General features: G+C 53.9%; 8 protein-coding genes across 8 annotated transcripts; 6 read left to right on the forward strand and 2 right to left on the reverse strand.

Annotated features, from left to right (window-relative positions):
* Positions 1 to 258: 258 nt before the first annotated feature.
* On the reverse strand, positions 259 to 1,221 carry AYO21_06926 (hypothetical protein; the record flags this gene model as incomplete). The annotated part of the gene is made up of 1 exon (XM_022656885.1): positions 259 to 1,221. The coding sequence occupies one exon, from the start codon at positions 1,219 to 1,221 to the stop codon at positions 259 to 261; it is 963 nt and encodes a 320-aa protein (XP_022510847.1).
* Positions 1,222 to 2,242: 1,021 nt separating this feature from the next.
* Positions 2,243 to 2,736, forward strand: AYO21_06927 (hypothetical protein; the record flags this gene model as incomplete). Its single annotated transcript, XM_022656886.1, has 2 exons — positions 2,243 to 2,293; positions 2,419 to 2,736. The coding sequence occupies 2 exons, from the start codon at positions 2,243 to 2,245 to the stop codon at positions 2,734 to 2,736; spliced, it is 369 nt and encodes a 122-aa protein (XP_022510848.1).
* A 203-nt stretch (positions 2,737 to 2,939) lies between these two features.
* AYO21_06928 (hypothetical protein) lies at positions 2,940 to 5,287 on the reverse strand (the record flags this gene model as incomplete). Its single annotated transcript, XM_022656887.1, has 4 exons — positions 2,940 to 3,372; positions 3,501 to 3,677; positions 3,737 to 3,934; positions 4,023 to 5,287. 4 exons carry the CDS (start codon positions 5,285 to 5,287, stop codon positions 2,940 to 2,942), a joined length of 2,073 nt encoding a protein of 690 aa, XP_022510849.1.
* Positions 5,288 to 6,850: 1,563 nt separating this feature from the next.
* AYO21_06929 (hypothetical protein) lies at positions 6,851 to 9,313 on the forward strand (the record flags this gene model as incomplete). Its single annotated transcript, XM_022656888.1, has 1 exon — positions 6,851 to 9,313. The coding sequence occupies one exon, from the start codon at positions 6,851 to 6,853 to the stop codon at positions 9,311 to 9,313; it is 2,463 nt and encodes an 820-aa protein (XP_022510850.1).
* A 460-nt stretch (positions 9,314 to 9,773) lies between these two features.
* Positions 9,774 to 11,960, forward strand: AYO21_06930 (hypothetical protein; the record flags this gene model as incomplete). The annotated part of the gene is made up of 6 exons (XM_022656889.1): positions 9,774 to 10,168; positions 10,238 to 10,305; positions 10,370 to 10,440; positions 10,511 to 11,168; positions 11,282 to 11,375; positions 11,444 to 11,960. 6 exons carry the CDS (start codon positions 9,774 to 9,776, stop codon positions 11,958 to 11,960), a joined length of 1,803 nt encoding a protein of 600 aa, XP_022510851.1.
* A 560-nt stretch (positions 11,961 to 12,520) lies between these two features.
* Positions 12,521 to 14,507, forward strand: AYO21_06931 (hypothetical protein; the record flags this gene model as incomplete). Its single annotated transcript, XM_022656890.1, has 2 exons — positions 12,521 to 12,957; positions 13,064 to 14,507. The coding sequence occupies 2 exons, from the start codon at positions 12,521 to 12,523 to the stop codon at positions 14,505 to 14,507; spliced, it is 1,881 nt and encodes a 626-aa protein (XP_022510852.1).
* A 653-nt stretch (positions 14,508 to 15,160) lies between these two features.
* Positions 15,161 to 16,850, forward strand: AYO21_06932 (hypothetical protein; the record flags this gene model as incomplete). Its single annotated transcript, XM_022656891.1, has 5 exons — positions 15,161 to 15,343; positions 15,437 to 15,746; positions 15,838 to 16,065; positions 16,170 to 16,259; positions 16,360 to 16,850. The coding sequence occupies 5 exons, from the start codon at positions 15,161 to 15,163 to the stop codon at positions 16,848 to 16,850; spliced, it is 1,302 nt and encodes a 433-aa protein (XP_022510853.1).
* A 687-nt stretch (positions 16,851 to 17,537) lies between these two features.
* AYO21_06933 (hypothetical protein) lies at positions 17,538 to 19,247 on the forward strand (the record flags this gene model as incomplete). Its single annotated transcript, XM_022656892.1, has 1 exon — positions 17,538 to 19,247. The coding sequence occupies one exon, from the start codon at positions 17,538 to 17,540 to the stop codon at positions 19,245 to 19,247; it is 1,710 nt and encodes a 569-aa protein (XP_022510854.1).
* Positions 19,248 to 19,468: the final 221 nt, after the last annotated feature.

Genomic DNA, 19,468 nt, shown 5'->3' on the forward strand with positions numbered 1-19,468 from the left:
AATGCTACATGCTGTAAAATGAATGCATGGACTCAACGTTTCGCTCATTTGCCAAAAAAAGAACGTATATGGGTTTCCATGCTACAGGGAAGAGCGAGAAGGGATGCCAATCAGTGAAATTTCTTCCTTTGTGACTCTCCGTACGATTCTATGTCTGGACTATCTCTCCGTGAGGTGGAGTGGTTCACAGGGCTCTTAGTGCCTGTATGATACTCTATGCACGGCGGGCTTTGGCCACATTCACCCGTCGTCCGTCCATTAAATCGACTGTATCGCTCGGACTCGGTTCGCCATTGCATTAACAGTCGCAGAGATATCTTTGGCCACCAGATCAAAGCCGTGGGGCACACCTGGATATACATGGAGCTCAGTCTGGATATTGGCGGCCGCGATGCGGCGGGCGTATTCGATGTCCTCGTCACGGAATATATCCAAGTCTCCCACGTCAATGTAAGTCGGCGGGAGGCCTTCGACCGATGGTACGCGTGCCGCCGCAGCATAGTACGGAACGTCTGGTGCGCCTGCTTTGCCGCTCAGGTATGCCTGCCAGCCAGTGATGTTGTCATCGGTGGTCCAGGTTGCAAATGGCTCCAGCGCTTTGATGGGCTTGGTGTTGCGATCGTCCACCATGGGATACACTAGGATCTGCTTGGCCAGAGGCGGACTCAGCCCTTCGTCTCTGGCCTTCAATCCAAGACCCGCTGCGAGACCGCCGCCGCCACTGTCGCCCATGATGGCAATGCGAGCCGGGTCAACACCGTATTTTGTGGCGTTGCGGCTCAAATCCTGTAACCCGGCCCAGATGTCTTCGATGGGCAGGGGATAAGGTGCTTCGGGCGCGAGTCTGAAATCTGGGGTGAAGATCTGGACGCCGGACCGGGAGACAAGGTCCTTGATCTTCTTACGGTAGATGGCCACGTCCATGGCGATGAACCCCCCGCCGTGCACATAGTAGACGGCTGATACTGAGCCCGTAGTAGGCGTGCCCTTTTTGATGAAGCGATAGATGGGGACTTCGAAGCCGTCGCTAGACTTGACGTGATATTTCTCCTCGGCGACCTCGTCTGGGTCGGGATACGCGTGGTACACTGGGCCGAAGAAGATGTCCAGCGCCTGGCGCCTTCCCGCGACATCTCCTACAGCAACCTTCGGGGCATTTGCCAGGGTGGGGAGCAATGGCTCCAACACTTTGGCGAACTCAGGATCCAGCGCAAGAGGCATGTTGGCTGCGATTGTATAGTCGTGTCGATGTTTGAGTGGGTGAAGCCTTCTTTCTCCTCAGACGTTTTTGAGGCCGTGGAAGATTACCCCGTGTGACGGGCACCCAAGCGGGGAAGATGGACCTTACCGAGAAGGGGTGCCTCTAGCTTGTGCCTCGATGAGGTGATTCGGCTGCGGCCTTCGATCGCCGCAAAAAGATCGAGGGGAACCCGTTTACTTCCTACAATAATGGGAAGAACTAACACGAGTTCCAAGACTTAGCTGGCCAGCTCGGCCGAACTCGGTTCAACACTAGGAAATTATTGTGAAATATCGGACACCGGAGGCTTAGGACTGTATTGTTATCCGCAAAATTCCTAAATGCCAGAGACCCTGTCCAATACAGATAGTTCAAGTGTGTAACAGAATGTCTCTCAATTATTCTTTGCCTGAGCTGGATATGGTTTGTACATCAATTGCACGAAGGTGTCGAAAGACTCAATTAAAAGACCAAAAGGTGGTGACAGGACAAGATCATGCGGTCCTTGAGGACCGTAATCACGTTTCGAGACTTCAGCCTTCCTCTTCCCGGGCGAAGACGGTGGGATGGTGAAATCGAGACTCCACCGAAGACGTTCCGCTTCTTCTTCCTAGAATAGTTAGACCCAGGAAGCCGGGTCACGTGGCGGGGTCAGACTTGATCAGTTCAGCCCTTCAGCGAAGGGTGCTCTAGGAGCTTCACTAGGGGTCCTGTATAGCTGGAAAGGCGAGGTAACTATAGTGTCCTTTGTCTATATGCCGGAAATACACCGAACAAGGAGGGAAACATCCCCTTGTGTGAGAGAGGAAAGGACGACGGACTCTTCTTCGCTATCTACCTCCTTTGAGAGGAGCCTTATCCAAAGCTCCGAACAGCGATCAGTCAGACCTCTGGCTGGGTGGCTGGGGGTGGATGGGGATCCAGAACTCGAGGAGGAACGGCTGCCATCTGCCACTTGAGGACCGGGATATTGAAAACAGCATTCCATCCCGTCAGGTGACCATGTGTCTCAACCAGTGGCAGACACTGCTAAGAGAAGCTCTTCTCGGCGCAGTCCGCTAAGTATTTTGTTCTCAGATTTATATTGCCATGCATTTGGAACCCGGTCTATGATGATTCTTCTGATCTATGATCACAAGTCGCTGTGTTATGGACACCTGTGATCTGGATTTTCTCAGGGTGTGAAGATCCTCTCCACAAAGACGCCGATCACGATCACGACCGCGACCACGGTAGCTGTGTCCAAGATGATTTCGAAACTGATCATCCGCCGCATTGGGAGCGTCTCGTCCACGACGGGCGACAACCCGCACGCCATGGCCCGGATGGTCCAACACGGCAATGTCGACGTGATCATTGGGGACTGGTTTTCGGAGATGAAAATTGCCTGGAATGCCATCGCGAAGCAGCAGAGCCACGATCTGGGCTATGAGAGGGGCATCTCCTTCAAGATGCAACTTAAAATGTGTCTAGAAAAGAGATGTGTTTTCAATTAGTTTCTCTGACGGACGACATGTCGTATCCATGTCCATTTCCCTTCAACAGCGTGGCAATAGGTAATGATTCAACAGACGCTGTAACATATTCACGATATTGTGTTGCCGCCAGTCTCATGCCCTGCCCTAGAAAACCACTTGCTGAGTTGATATGATCCGAACGTCCAGGTGATCCATTCTCAGACCCATTTCGACCACGTCTATCAACCTCCGCAGCGTATATCATGGCCAGGCCGCTTCTTGCCGATGCCAGTGAACGTCCGACTCTGCCAATCACGCCTCAGGGACATGATTGTCTCGAGCGAGCGAGTCGCGATGTTGAAGTACGACATCTCCCCGAGGGCGCTGTAGCAAAGAGAGATGTTTTCGTGGGCCTGCATGCCCTTGTCTCTCGAGTAGATGCAGCAATTGTGGACGTGGATCATGGCCGCGGTCAGGATGATGGAGACGATCTGCGGATGCATGAATCGCATCCCCCACTGGTGGCGGTACATGACCAGCAGTCGACAGATGGCCGTGGCCGAAGCCTCGCAAATCTCGGCGCTGTCTTTGAGCATGCCGTCGTGCGATGTGTTTGGGACTGACGGCGAGATGAACGGCCGGCGAAGCATGATCATGACTTCGTGGAATTGCATACTACTCCACGCCATAAAAGGTGAGTGAGGTTGTCATGGGGTTAAGGGGGGAACGGGGAGAGTGAAGATTGTTGACTACAGGAGTATGAAACGAAGACAAAGGGCGTGCGTGGTGCAGTGTCAACTTACTGAAGCACCAAGACAGCTGGCAATGTAGGCTTATTTTTGTCAAACGACGGGTCGATCTTCAGCTTCTCTGGCAGGCTTTGGTGCCAACTTTGAAGTTCCCGCGTCATGTTGTCCACGAAGAAGAAGGTCGTGTCTGTAAGCGTAGTGTGCAAGCCCGAGTACCTGGTAAGAACGGAACTATTAGTTTTTCATTGTCTTTATTAGAGTTAAAAGAAGAGGAGGGAGGGCCCAAGTACAGGATTTTGGACATCTTCCGGATCTTGCTGCATAGCTGTACGAGATATAGATGTGTCTCGCCCACGGCGGAGGGGTCTAGGCTTTTGTCAAGATTCAAGACACCGTTGTGGTCCATATAAGGCTTCCAGGGCACTGTCGTGACCGGCTGGGGAACTGGGACGGAAACATCCTCGTAGCGCATCGAACATGGCCGGCCGCTATAGACACTCCACAAGCTGATAAGACAAAAACAAAAGTAAGTCGGTTTGGCGAGAACCATGAGATCGGAGAGTGGAGGACACCTACGTATCGAGAGCCTGCGTTGACCAGAATATAGTCCGACGCAGGTTGGTGTGCTCTTCCGACTCCTTTTTCGAATCGAAAGTAGCGTCTAGATCGAGATGCAGTCCCAGGTCCGACAGGAGTTGGACCGCCATTCCTAAATACAGCCAGCCGCGAGAGTCCCGCGCGTATGCCGCCTCGTGGGCCGACAAAGTGCCCAAGGCTTGTACAGTAGCCATGCATGGACTGTCCATCTCAATCTCGAGCAGTGTCTTTGCCCGGTACGCGAAGAACTCTGGTGGGTCGTCGACACCGGGAAGTCTTTGGCTGGAGTAGGAGGCGCCCACGGCCAGAACGGCGTTTTCTAACGTGGGGGAGAAGTATGCTGTTGGCACACCCGCCCGGTACAGTGCTCGGTGGTGGTAGTACATGGTCTCATTGACAATATTGAGCAGTGAGTTATGCCACGCAAAGAACAGCTTGGTGAGATGCTCTTCGTATGTAGGGTCGCTTTTCCACTGCAATCCTGCCCGCGCAAGGTCCGTCTCTCCATGAGAAGCTATCGTGCGTATGTTTGGCTGGAAACAATAGACCAAGGGATTTTGTGTGAGGTGAAGGTTGCTGGTCGCCCCATAGTATCTTCGGAGACCGTCCTCGGCGAGGCGTAACCGGCCGAAGCGACTGATTAGCTGCTCGGTTGCATCGTTTTCAATCCGTTGCGAGTCCCTGATAGTATCTGGTAGACCGCCGGCTGACACAACATGGCTTGCGGAGCTCTCGTTCGACCGTCGATTGCTACTCTGCTCGTTCCTGGCACCGGGTATCTTGGCACCTCCAAGACCAGGGAGTGTTTCAAATTGCTCTGAAAACGGTCCAGGTGCTATGGCCTTGGATAGCGCGTCAATCGACAGAGGTGCAAGTACTGACGTACTCTTGTCCGGTTCAATATCTATATCAGAGCCTGTCATCTCCAACCAGAGTCCTAACGTGTCCACATCTTCATTGTGGCCGGCGTCTGAGCAGTTGAGGAGTTCTGCGTCAGCCACATCCATGTCCTGAGCACAACCCGATAGCAGGAAATTCTGCAGGACATCCTCTTGACTATCAGCCAGGGGTGTGTAAGTGTTGGCCACGAGTGTAGTTCCTGGGCTCGAATTCTGTGTAGTGCTGGATTGCTGACTATCAGTCAGATTCCGAGCGGCGATGCTCTTGACGGGCCTGGTTGCATTGGAGGAAGACCTGTGACAGGCAGCCTGTAAGAGCGATAACCCAAGATGTAGCAGCATCATACTAACCTCCGACGATCTTCGCCAATCACGCAGTCGATATTGCGGGAGGTGCAGTTGGAGCAACGTGGGTGGCCGTTATTGCACTACCCAACATCAGACGCCGAGGCCTTTTCAGAACTCGGGATTTGGACACAGGGGCATGGTGCACATGCGAACATGCTCTGGAGACTTGCCTTGATTTTGGACTTACGGCATGCGAGGCATGCGTGTGGGGAGTATTTCCGTTTTGCTGGCTCATTCCGAGTCGGGGGTATGCCGTTGAATGGATTTGAAGACTGCATACTTATCCAATGAGGACAAGAAGAGGCTGGCGGAGTATGGAAATGACAGCTTTAATCCGAGCTGGAACTGGACAAGAGAACACTCTACAACATCCACGACACGGAATTCGAAGCTCAGACGTATCGCGAGCTGTTCATAACCCTCCTGGGGTACTGTACGGCGAGCCGGGTTTAAAGGACCGAAAATGACCCTGTAGGAGCTCTAGACTCTTCGGAGAGCGGAGGATTGGAGGAAAATGCGGGGGAATAATATCCATTACCCGTCTTACCGTGGTTGTACCGGGGTATACAACGCCAAGAATCTTCAGCATCCCGGCATCGAGTCTACACAATACCTAGAAGCAAATACTTTTATACTAGGCACGAAAGTTCCCTCGCTCATATACCTTTGTGAGCGTGTCTGCGAGGCTCACCTGGTAGAGACATTACACTTGTCTGCAACACCCGGTGGACTTCCCTGATTTGCTACACTACAGGGTATACAGATGGCCAATCATAGAGCTTTAAAAGAAAGATAAAAGTGGAGTCTTCCTCCTAGAGTAATAAAATCGATCGGTCGGAGAACAAAGACAGGCACAATCCCCTGCATATCAGACTTAGGAGGCTGCACAACTACTCTGCGATACTTGCTTGATAAATTCCAGCGGACTGATGCTTACCTCCCCGGGCGCAATACTGACGTTTCTTTGGACCTCCTCACAGGATCGGGATTCGAAATAAAATTCCGATCCGGCGACGTGCTAATCCACTTTTGGATTTCCGTGCCAAGTCTCCTGCGTTTTGCCCCGCCTTAAACACTTGGTCCAAGGTAAAGGACCTCTCTTGGATGCTGATATGGATGGCGGCGCCTGTTACACGTCTTTCGACTTGAGATCTTTGCAATTGGGTGTCCTTATGCCCAGATCCCCAGCAGGCTTGTCAGCCGATTCGCTTGCGGACCCTATGTCATTAGCTCCTAGGGCGAATTGTTACAGCCGGATTTCCCTTGCTCATTTTCACTCTATATACCTGCAAACCGGCGGCTCAATAAATATCTGCGCGCTTCGCAGGCTACCGTGACACCAAAGCAAGTAGGCCAAGCAGATTGGAAACCAATGCGCGTGTGGCATTCGATTCGACACTAGTCCTACTCCCACATGATCAACTACAAACACTCGTCTGCCGCAATGTTACACTGAAACCCTTCTGCGAGGACTGAATGTCAGGCGAAGCATAGGCAGTTATATGCTTCTCTGCTGAACGACTGTTCAGACTTCCTGGTCAGGGCGCGTGGAGTGACACTATGCCTAGCTCTCACGGTCCAACGTTTGAGTGTGCGAGGCCGAACTTATACCTAGCGAAGCCGAGAACCGATAAAGGGCGGCATATTCGCCGTCTCCTTGTTGCAAATCGTGGTGAAATAGCCTGCAGGGTCGTGGCTACGGCACAGGCTCTCGGTATCGCCTGCATCGTCGTCTACACAGAGGAGGATCGTGACAGCTTGCACGCAAGTGTTGGACAGGAAGCTGTATGCCTTGGGCATGCGTCTCAAGGGCAGCAGAGCCCGTACCAGGACATAAATTTACTAATCCGGACAGCCCTCGATGTCAGTGCTGATGCGGTTCACCCTGGATACGGCTATCTCAGCGAAAATGCTGGGTTTGCTAGAGCCATTGTGGCCGCTGGCTTGATCTGGGTTGGGCCTTCCCCTGAATCCATTTTGGCATTGGGAGACAAGCGCGAAGCTAAGAAGTTCCTGCTCAAGAATGTGCCTGAGGCTCCTTTGATCCCAGGATACAATGGCTCGAGCCAAGATGAGGCGATATTGGCCGCAGAGGCGGAAAGAATTGGCTATCCCATCCTGATCAAAGCTGCCGCCGGAGGAGGAGGTCGTGGAATGAGAATAGTGCACCACGCAGGGGACCTCCACGAAGAACTCAACCGTGCCCAGTCCGAAGCTCTACGCTCCTTCGGCTCTTCGGATTGCTTGCTGGAGAAGTACATCGAGCATGGGAAGCACATCGAAATCCAGATCGTGGGAGACGCGAGCGGCGACGTCTTGTCGTTGTATGAGCGAGAGTGTTCCATCCAAAGAAGGCATCAGAAAGTTGTTGAAGAGGCGCCCTCCCCGTGGCTTCCAGATACAGTCCGGACCAAAATGGTGAAAACAGCCCAATTGATTGCCAAATCGATGGCGTATGAAAACGCTGGCACGGTGGAGTTCATGGTTGATGTCCGAACGGGTGCATTCTACTTCCTGGAAGTCAATACCAGGATCCAAGTCGAACACCCAATCACGGAGATGACCACAGGGGTTGACATCGTGGCCCTACAGCTCTACATTGCTTCGGGGGGTCTTTTAGCGGAAGACGATACTCTCAGGGATGGAATCCAATCAACTTTCGGCCACGCAATCGAATGTCGTCTCTGCGCTGAGGATCCCGGGAAAGATTTCCTACCTGATTCCGGTCTCATCCTTCGCTGGACTCCAGGGACAGAGTTTCTCGAGCATTCTGAACGACAGGGCGTGCGGTTCGAGACGGCACTGCAGACGGGTGCGAAGGTTAGTGTCTTTTTCGACTCTATGATCGCAAAGATCGTGGTGTGGGCAGCTACCCGCCAGGAAGCAATTTCAAAGATGCTCAATGTTCTTAAACACACGGTCTGCATCGGAGTCAAGACCAACCAGCATTTTCTGCAGCAATGCCTGCTACAATCGGACTTTGTCGATGGGACTTACTCAACCCAATTCATCTCCCAGCATGGGCTGGACTTGCTCCATTTTGTGCTCCCGGAGTCTTTCTCAGATCACGCGATGCGAGCGAGCATTGTGCCTACTCTTCTGGCACGACGTGTGACTCCCGAGCGGCGATACCGGCCCTTCAGCAGCATTCGTACCGGATTCCGCAATCAGGTCCATGACCAGAGTAACAGGCTGACAGATATCGTGTCTGTCCAGAGCGTGGCGACGAGGCCCGCTGATGATGCGGAGTTGTTTTTCTACATCAACTGGCTTCAGGGAGGCAACTCCGCAGACCGTGACCTGTACAATATTCAGCCTTTCAGCATTCAAGACCCAACGTTAGAAGCTAAGAAAAGTCGACAAGATGGCGAGAGCGACAGTGCTCCCTTCATCAGATACTTTCGGCAGATCTTTGCGAACATGTCGGACAGCCAGGAGTCGGCGTCACCCCTAACTCACAAAGTGCGTGTGGTACAGTCCTCATACCATAAAACCGTGGAGAACACCACAGCCACTGGGTCAAACAAACCCGGTAGGTTGGAGTGGGAAATTTCAGACCTCGTCGTTGAGAATGACAATAGAAGACAATCCTATTATGTTGCGACCAGCCCTCTAAGCGGGACGGCCGTTGATGAAAGACGACCACGTCGTCTGTACTGCCACATCCCAGCGCTAGGCACCAGCATAATGCTCGAGCAGTATTCAATGCTCTCTTTTGCAGAGTCTCTTCGGCAGTATTTTAGGGGCAGGGACGCCCTGGACTCGGATCCAGAGCGAACATACAAGGCTCTCATGCCGTGCAAAGTACTCAGGGTGATGAAGCAGAATGGCGAGGCTGTCAAAGTTGGCGACGTGCTTCTGATCGTTGAGTCGATGAAGATGGAAATGAAGGTCTCGGCCATGGCAGATGGGCTATTCCGGTCAACGTTGGCCACGGGCGATGCTGTCGAGGAAGACTCTGTTCTATGTCAGGTTCTACAAGAAGGACCTGTAGGTGATCAGGGCGGTCAGGGCGGGCAGTAGTGGGCGACTGTCTTGGGTTAAATCGCACATACATATATTAAGAAGCCTCTAGAGAAATTTACAAGAAAGGGGAGATGACTTCGAAACAAGGCCTTCTTCTTCTTCTGTATCAAAGGCTGTGACATTCTCAGGTGGCTTTGTGATTACAGTTCCATACAACGAGTGTCACAGTCTCACATTGACCATCATAACACGAGCGGGGTAATGGATGTCAAAGAATTGCGAGACACGCATGGCTGTATAATGCCGACCATCTGCCGTGTCTCGACTAGTCAAGAGTCAGGCACTGTCGATCAGCATTGCGACGAAGAAGGATTCCGCATCCGCCCCGGAGCTATTTCCGATCAATCAATTCACGCTACCTTGTCCACTCACAGTTGAGACTAGAAGACCAGCGCACCTTTTTCCAAGCTGTGGGAAGTGGGAAGCCTTCTGTTACGCAAAGAGCGGGAAGGGGATCATGTCGACCTCAACTACAACACCACACGTGGTTGGTTCCTTCCCCCAGGTCACGACAAAGGTCAATAAAAGATCAAAGGACTTCTTGGAGAATGTCAAGCGGTGGGAGCCGATCCTGGAAACATATCAAAATGCCCTTCGAGCGAGTTCCTCCGAGGGCAGCGCAAACAGCGTGTTGAAACACACAAGCCGGGGACAGCTGCGAGGTATGGATTCCACGCCCGTCTGCCTGGAAGAAAATGGATCTGTTGACGTGCCCTGTGCGACAGCGCGTGAGCGAGTGGCTCTTCTCCTCGATGAAGACTCGCCATTCCTGGAACTACAGCCATTCGCCGGCTATGAGAATCCAGATTCCTCCCCTGCTGCGAGTCTGATAACGGGCATTGGCCTGATCAAGTACGAACATCCAGCCAATTTAATTGTTACCTGAAGCGCCCAGGACAAGTGCTGATGTAACGAATATAGCAATGTTCCGACGATGATAATAGCTCATATCCCGTCTTTGAAAGGTGGTGCGTGGAACTATTTCACCGGTGAGCATACCAAATACAGTCCTTTCTTCCAGTCTTTAATCCCCTGACTCACGATTTCTGCCAGTTCAAAAACAGAATCGGGCCACAAATGTCGCCACGAAGAACAACCTTCCCATCGTCGCACTCGTCCACTCGGTAAGTCGCAAGGAGAGTCCATTCGAGTTGGTCTGGACATGTGCTGAGTCCTCCTTCTATTCATGTCTAGGCGGGCATCTATCTGCCCCTTCAATTCCACGTCTTTCCGTATGGAGGAAAGCTATTTCGAGACCTCTCCGTCCGCACCAGAAAAGGCCACCAGTCGTGCGCGGTAGTGTTTGGAGGCTCGACGGCCGGGGGAGCCTATCATCCCGCACTGTCCGACTACACGATATTTGTCAAAGGTCAGGCCAATGTCTTCCTCGGGGGCCCGCCGTTGGTCAAAATGGCGACAGGGGAGACGGTGGATGCAGAGGACCTCGGAGGCGCCGAAATGCATGCTACGGTTACAGGGCTGGCGGACCAGTTGGCTGTCGATGAGTACGAAACATCCCGTCATCTTGTTATACCTCCTTCGATGTCGAACAAGGGCTGGAAACTAACAAAGCCGCCACCACGTTGGTGTAGATTTGATGCAATCCGCAAAGCCAGAGAATGGGTCCTGACGACCACGGCAGCGAGACTCGTCGGTCGATACAGTCAACCTGAGGTGCCTCCACGGCCGCCGCTCTATGACCCCGAGGAGTTGTATGGGATCGTGAATCCCGACATTCGTCAGCCGCTGGACATGATGGAAGTCCTCCTACGGATTGTCGACGATGCGCGGCTGGAGTCTTTCAAACCGTTATGGGGCAAGGCGATGATAACAGCTTGGGCATATATTCACGGTATGTATATTGAGAGGTCTCGTCAGAGCTACACAAATATGGCATCTAGAATCTCTTTCCTATACCTTGTACCATTGAGCTAATTTTGCCACGATGCTGGTGGCTCGTACTAGGACATTTGACGGGAATTATCGCCAACCAGCGACCGATAATCAGTCCAGACGAATCGGATAAATCGACACAATTCGTCCATCTGTGCAATCAAATGTAAGAAGTCTATCGACTCTCTCTAAGATGATTTCGCGGGAACTGACCATTGTTGTGACTACTTGCAGGAAAGTCCCCATAATCTTCCTCCACAACGTGACGGGGTTCATGGTAGGCTTAAAAGCTGAGCGGGCAGGCCTGATCAAGAAAGGCGCCAAGTTCGTGAGTGCCATCAGCACCAGCCTCGTTCCGCACATCAGCGTCCTCGTCGGCGCATCCTACGGGGCCGGCAACTACGCCATGTGTGGACGGGCCTTCAAGCCACGATTCCTGTTCGCGTGGCCCAACAGCCGCTGCTCGGCCATGGGGCCCGAACAACTGTCCGGCGTCATGGAGAGCATCACGCGGACCTCTGCCGAGCGGTCGTCCCGACCGGTCAACGAGGCGGACCTGTCCGCGCAGACGGAGGAGCTCAAGGCCCGGGTGGACCGCGATTCGACCGCGTACAGATACTCGTCGTACCTGCACGACGACGGCATCATCGACCCGCGAGACACGAGAGACGTCCTGGGAATGTGTCTGGAGGTGGTGAAGAATACCCTGATCACGCCAAATCCAGGTTCGATGAATCTGGCAAGGATATAGGGATATGACGAGGCATGTCTGGATGTTTTGACCGGCATGGCCCTAAATGTTGTTGAGAACACGGGAGGGGGTTATCTATAAGTTGCTGTCTATGAGTATTATGTCTATCTATTTGGACACTCCGGCTATAGGTCCAGGCACGTATTTCAACGGGTTGAAGTCCCGGACTTTACGCAACGATATACATCGCTTGTATACCAAAATACCTACGACTACCTTTATACCGCCGGTCTTCGTTGATGCCAATGTGGCCATATAATTGACTTGAGAATTTTGGGGCTTCTGAGATGCTCACGATCCATGTGTATCAGAATCCAATCTCGAGGAGGTTCGCCGGATAAATTTAGGATCTGGAAAGCTCGGTTCTTAGCAGATGTGGCTCGGCTTTGGGACAAATCCGATCATCCTACATAATACGGCAATGGATTCGCGGAAATCTACATTTTGAGCGCGCGCATTGGCCACGGCGGTTTGGCCCAGAACCGCACCAACACAATTATTTGTACTTTATCCAGCATGGGCAAGAGGCTCTCATGAGATCCAATAGCTCCTTGAACAATATGATAGACCGTCCAGCCGTACGCATCGTCGAAGTCGGTCCCCGTGACGGGCTACAAGCGATCGAGGAGATCGTGCCGACGGAAATCAAAATCGAGCTCATTAAGAGACTCTCCACCACGGGTCTACGGTGTATAGAAGCGACTTCGTTCGCGCCGCAGCGATGGATCCCCCAACTCGCCGACCACGACGCGGTTATGCACGCGGTACGGGAGATGCAAGACGCCGCGGACACCTCCTCTGTGCGGTATTCTGTCCTGGTTCCCAATCTCAGAGGATTGCTGGCCGCGGCCGACGCGGGCGCACGGGAAGTAGGAGTCTTCGTCTCCCCAACTGAAGCGTTCAGTCGCAGGAACAGCAACTGCAGCGTCAAGGAGGGTCTGGAGCGGGCCAGGGAAGTGACGCAGAAGGCCCGGGAGTTGGGCATCCATGTGCGAGGGTAAGTAAAGAACATTCCCTAGTCGCAAAGAAAATACAGAAAGAAGTCCAGAAATGGCATCATCATCTGGTCATGAATACTGACGATTGATTTTGGCGCGGTAAAGGTATGTCTCCTGCGTCTTTTCTTGCCCATTCGAAGGCCCGACAAATCCGCACGACGTCTTGACCGTGGCACAAGCCCTGCTGAGCATGGGCTGCTACGAGGTCAGTCTCGGCGACACCACAGGGTCTGGGACTTCGGCCCACGTCCGGCGTCTGCTCGCTGTACTTCTGAAATACATCCCTGCCCATCGCCTGGCGGGCCATTTCCACGACACCTACGGCCAAGCAGTGGCCAATGCCGTCACGGCCTACGAACTCGGCCTGCGCACGTTCGACAGCAGCGTGGGCGGCCTAGGAGGATGTCCGTACAGTCCAGAGGCGAAGGGGAATCTTGCCACCGAAGACCTCGTCTACACTCTGGAGGGGATGGGCATTGCGACGGGCGTGGACTTACAGAAGCTGGCCGACATTGGTCACTGGATCAACGAGAAGCTGGGGAAACCAGAGGGCAGCCGAGCAGGTTCGGCAATCTATTCGAAACGCAACACCGTGCCAGCCAAAACAAGCCCTGGATGTCAACCTACGATGACATGGACCATGGTCAAACAAGATCCGGAGTATCAGCTGCTCCGAAATGGATCAACGGTCAAGATTGCTTTGGATCGACCGCGCAATGGCAACGCTCTTACCAGGACAATGCTCACTCACCTGACGACGCTGTTCGAGACGCTCTCCAAAGACCCTTCGGTCTTCCACATTGTGCTGACAGGTAAAGGCAAGTACTTCTGCACAGGCATGGACCTCAGCGGTGGTGGCGCCACGGCCGCTGGAGCAGATGCCGCCTCGAAACAGGCCCAGTTCGATGGTCTCTACAAACTATTCGAGGCCATCGACAGAACGCCTCAAACCACCATCGCACTGATCAACGGACCTTCGTATGGCGGCGGCACAGGCCTCGCTTTTGTCTGTGACATTCGCCTAGCCCAGGCCAATGCGACATTTACTATGACCGAGGTCAAGCTGGGCCTGTGCCCTGCCACCATTTCCAAGTTTGTCGTGCGCGAATGGGGCGTAGGCATTGCCCGCGAGGCCATGTTGACCGGTCGAACAGTCACGGTGCAAGAGCTGCATCGTGTCGGAGTCATCCATGCAATAACCAGCTCCTCCTCGTCACCGTCCTTCTCCACAGCCGTCGTGGACGGATCCCAGCCCAACCTGGATCGATTACTACAACACCATCTCGACAAATACCTCCGCCACGCCGCTCCGCAGGCATCAGCTCGGACCAAGGAGCTCGTCGCCGCGGCGTGGCGATACACAGGAGACGATCGTCAAGACAAAGTCATCAAAGACGTGTTCGAGTGGATGATTGCGCCCAGTGAGGAAGCACAGATCGGCACCAAGGCATTCCGGGCGGGAAAGAAGGAAGTCGACTGGTACGGGGTGTACCAAGGACGGAAGTCGACCACAGATAATGATGGCCAGGGCCGTAAAAGCAAGTTATAAATACAGAATAGCCTATCAATCTATGATCATCGACATTTTGTAAATCACCCCATCTTCTTTCTCTCTCTCCATTACCCATTGACTCTCCTATGTTAGCCAATGTTAGCCACGCAGTCCGAGACAGGGCGAGCAGAAGGGGCAGAGTGGCCATACAATCATTGCCAACGCTAAAGACCCCGTATACAAGTCGAGCCAAGCGCTGAGACGCAACCACAAGAACAACCCCAGGGAGGGGTCCGTGTTACATGGAGAATGAATGCCGATCTTGCCTCATAGCCAAGTACTTGCCAGTGTTACGCCTAGTAATCACTTAGTCTTGCAATTCCGATCATCCATTCCCGATTGATGATTCCGTGTCGCTCGAACGCCGACTCCTCCACACCGTCACCCCCGCGCGCAGTTGGCCTGGTTATGTCAGACTTTTGGTAGATCAGGCCTCGGTGACGGCTTCGAGTATGGGCCGCGCTGCAAAGACTTGTCTGTGATTGTTGTTTCTTCGCAATCCCTAGAACCCCCTTGGAGCTAGAGACCGGCGTGGACCAAAGTTTTATACTCTCCAGCTCAGAATCGATCCCTCGACCCTTGCACATATATCTTGCGAGCTATTTGCACAAGGCTAACAAGTAAGACACATACACAACGACTGCAACTCGATGGCAGCAGAGACCTTTGGCTCGTCTTTCCCCTATGCCGACCCCCTGTGGTACTCTCGGGGTGTCTCGCCCTATTACAACGAGAGCCATAGACAGTTGAGAAAAGACGTTCGTCAATACGTGGATGACCACATCACTCCGCACTGCGAACAGTGGGAGAAACAAGGCCATGTTCCTGCAGAGGTGAGTTGAAACTTGCTGTATCTCCTTACCAAGATTTATATCCAAGTGTGGTGTGGAAACCATTACGGGACTCACAATCCACGTACTCTACAGGTCATCAGGAAGCATTCAGACCTTGGATATACGGCAGTGTCGGTCTTCCCCTTGGACAAAGAATACGCCAAAGGGATCCGGTTGCCTGGAGATATCCCGTTGGACAAATGGGACGCCTTTCACGACTTGATCTGCATCGACGAGATCATGCGGTGCGGCTACCTGGGCGTGGTTTGGGGTTTGACCGGGGGAAATATCTACGGCGCACCACCGCTCGTCAACTATGGGACAGAACGACAGAAGCGACAGTTTCTGCCGGGCATCTTGAGAGGAGATATACGCTTCGCCCTCGCCGTCACCGAGCCTGATGGTAGGTGGAATCCAAACCTCCAACCCTCAACCCGAAAGTGTCCTGTATATCAGCTGTCACGGGTCAAACTAACCAACCACCGTGTCTTTAGCCGGATCGGATGTCGCAAATATCCAGACAACCGCGACGAGAAACGGCGACGTCTATGTCGTTAACGGTGCCAAAAAATGGATCACCAATGGCTTGTGGGCGGACTACTGCACCACTGCTGTGCGGACCGGCGGCCCCGGCGCCAACGGCATCTCGGTGCTGATCGTTCCCATGAAGAACAAAGGCGTCACATGTCGTCGGATGGAAAACTCGGGAGTATCAGCCAGTGGTGAGTGTCTGACACTCTCAGTCCCCTTTCAGCAAAGCGTTGTTGGAGGCTGAGCGCGACTGCTGGACTGTTCCAACTAACCACAAACTGGGGCGCGGGGGCAGGATCGACATATATCGACTTTGACGACGTCGAAGTGCCCGTGGAGAATCTGCTGGGTTCGGAAAATCAAGGGTTTCCCATGATCATGTCCAGTACGTATCCCACAGGCTGCCTCTCAAAAAAAAAAAAAAAACGAGTTCAAATCCCAAGTGAGGCGTAGTCAACCACTAAAATCTCCTGGCCACGCAATAGATTTCAACCACGAACGCCTTTGGCTCGCCTGCGCGAGCCTCCGCCTCGCACGGGTCTGCGCCGAAGACGCCTTCCAACACGCCATCATCCGCGAAACGTTCGGCCACAAACTGATCGAGAGCCCCGTGATCCGGTGGAAGTTCTCCACGTTCGGCAGACTGCTCAACTCGGCGCACGCGCACATGGAGGAGCTGACGTACCTGCTGCACACGATGGACAAGGCCGCGGCCCAGGACGCACGGCTGGGCGGGCAGCTGGCGAATCTGAAGGTCTTGGCGGGGCGGGTTCTGGAGCGGGTGAACCGCGAAGCGCAGCAAGTGCTCGGCGGGGCGGGATATAACAAGACAGGGAGGGGAGCACGGATTGAGCAGATCAGTAGAGACCTCAGGCCGTTGGTGGTGGGAGGAGGGAGTGACGAGATCTTGTCGGACTTGGCCATTCGAGAGGAGATTAAACGGTCTGGCGTAGGTGTGAATCTGAGCAGACTGTGAGGGGGGGGGGGACAGGACAGGACAGTCATGTCCATATCCCTGAATCACTTTGCTGTAGCTATATCTATCTATACCTGCTCAGCCCTTTCCACAGCAACGAGGATACCTTCTTGAGCCTGACTCACAGCACACACAATCTCAATATATTTATACCTCTGGTGACAAACAACATATCACAAGCCTGGACAATCTTCACCAGCCACATCTAAACATTATCTAACAAAACCTCTCTACCCCTCCCCTCCAGTATTCAGGAATCCTTGTCCCAAGGACAAACGACAGATCTACTCGGCAAAGATATCCACTAATACCTGACACCTCCACCCCACACCTGGGCGTTTTCGGGATTAGGGGGGAGGCAGTCGGAAATACCTTGTGAATACGAGGGGATTTGGTGAGTTTTAGTTTACAGCACGTCCCGCCGGTGGTGCAAGAAAGTAGCGAATTGAAACATTCCTTTTACCCCGAGAGATTTGGTCCTCGCTCCATATGCTTGGGCTGGTCGATTTGGAAAAGGGTATATCCCATGCCGAGACGGGTGTCCCTTTCATCCATCTGTCTATCCGCCTCTTACACTCGCTGTCTGTCCTAGATTTCTAGGGTTTCGAGACCAGACTTCACCGTACAACACAAGACAAGACAACACAGACATTACTCTATTCAGGTCAGGTCAGGTCAGCTATAGCCATGCCAATCTTCAAATCCTCGCTCCCTCCGATCGAGGTCCCCACCAACCTCCCGGTATGGACGTGGCTGTTCGACTCGGAATACAGCCCATTGCAGAGACAGCAGCACGGCGAGAAACTGGGCGGATTCACAAACGCAATCACGAAAGAACGCCTCGGCTACGACGAGCTCAAGGTGCACACGACACACCTCTCGACGGCGCTGGTGAGGCGGTACGGTCTGCGGGCGGGCCAAACCGTGGGGATCCTCACGCCCAACACGGTGTGGTATCCCTGTGTCATGTTCGGCACCCTGCGCGCGGGCGGGATAGTCTCTGGCGCGTCCCCGGCCTACAACGCCGAGGAGTTGGCCTTTGCGCTGAAAACGGCCGAGGCCAAGTTCCTCTTCACCGCGCCTCCGAATCTCCCGGTCGCGGTGGCGGCGGCGAGGAGCGTCGGGATCCCGCGGGAGCACGTCTTCCTGATCTACGGGGCAGCGGAAAACTTCACCACGCTGGCCGAGTTGCTCGAGATCGGCAGGTCGTACGGCACCAGCCAGGTCGAGGCGTATAGAATACCCCCGAACAAACAAAACAGGGACGTCTGCGCGTTTCTCTCCTTCTCCAGCGGCACGACAGGCCTCCCCAAAGCCGTCATGGTGGGCCACTCCAACATCATCGCCCAATGTCTGCAGGTGGGACGGATGACCCCAGCCTCTCTCCGGCGGATTCTCACGGTCCTGCCCCTTTTCCACATCACGGGTCTGGTACACCACCTCCACCTCCCGGTCTTTCTGAACGCCGAGGTCTATCTCCTCCCGAGCTTCACGATGGAGGATACACTCCAGAGCATCCAGGACTACCAGCTCGAGGAAGTCCTGCTCGTGCCCCCCATCTTGATCCGCATGGTCCGCGACCCGGCGCTTCTTCGACGGTACAACCTCAGTTCGCTACGACGACTCATGTCCGGCGCGGCGCCCTTGTCCGCCGAGATCCTCGCCTTGATCCAACAATACTTCCCCAACATAGGATTCAAGCAAGGGTACGGCATGACCGAGTCGTGCTCGTGCATCACGCTGCACCCGCCCGACATGTATGATTTCCGGTACGCAACGCGGGTCGGGGCGATCGTGCCGTCGACCGAGGTCAAGTTCGTCGATCCGCAGACCGGCAGGGAATGCGGCGTCAACGAGCCCGGCGAGATCTGGGCGCGCGGACCGCAGATCGTGATGGGCTACCTGAACAACAAAAAGGCCACGGAAGAAACCTTTGACCGAGAAGGCTTCCTCCACACGGGGGACATCGGGAGTATCGACGACGAGGGCATGGTGAGCATCACGGACCGTCTGAAGGAGATGATCAAGGTCAACGGCATCGGCGTGGCGCCCGCCGAGCTCGAAGACCTCCTCCTGGGCCACGACGAGGTCGAGGACGTGGCCGTGCTGGGAGTCAAGGACGAGCTCTCCGGCGAGCATCCCAAGGCATTCATTGTCGCGAAGCACCGGGCCACACGGAAGAGGACGCTGGAGGAGGAGGAGGAGGAGGAGGAGGAGGATCTCGACGCCCTCAGGGGACGGTTGATCAAGTACGTCCAAGAGCGGAAAGCACGGCACAAATGGATCGCCGAGATCGACTTCATCAACGAGATCCCCAAGTCGGCGTCCGGCAAGATCCTCAGACGCGTCCTCAGAGACAAAATGTCTCGGGGGAATCCGCGAGCGGCCAAGCTGTAGATAGGATGGGATGGGGTGGAACTGTTGCATTGTACGCGGACGCCCAAAAGAAAATCAGTCAAGACCAAGACCAGGTAGCTTGTTCCTTTGTGACTCTGGTAGTGACATGATGGGGTTGGGTGGTATGAAGTGATAAATAGTCTCCTGTAATTAGCCCTAGCAGTAGAAGCTTTGGTTGCTCGCTCCCGCCCCCGCTCTCACTCCTATAGACGACCCCTCCC

Source organism: Fonsecaea monophora (assembly GCF_001642475.1).
Source record: "Fonsecaea monophora strain CBS 269.37 chromosome Unknown Scaff50, whole genome shotgun sequence".
In the NCBI taxonomy this organism is placed as follows: domain Eukaryota; kingdom Fungi; phylum Ascomycota; class Eurotiomycetes; order Chaetothyriales; family Herpotrichiellaceae; genus Fonsecaea; species Fonsecaea monophora.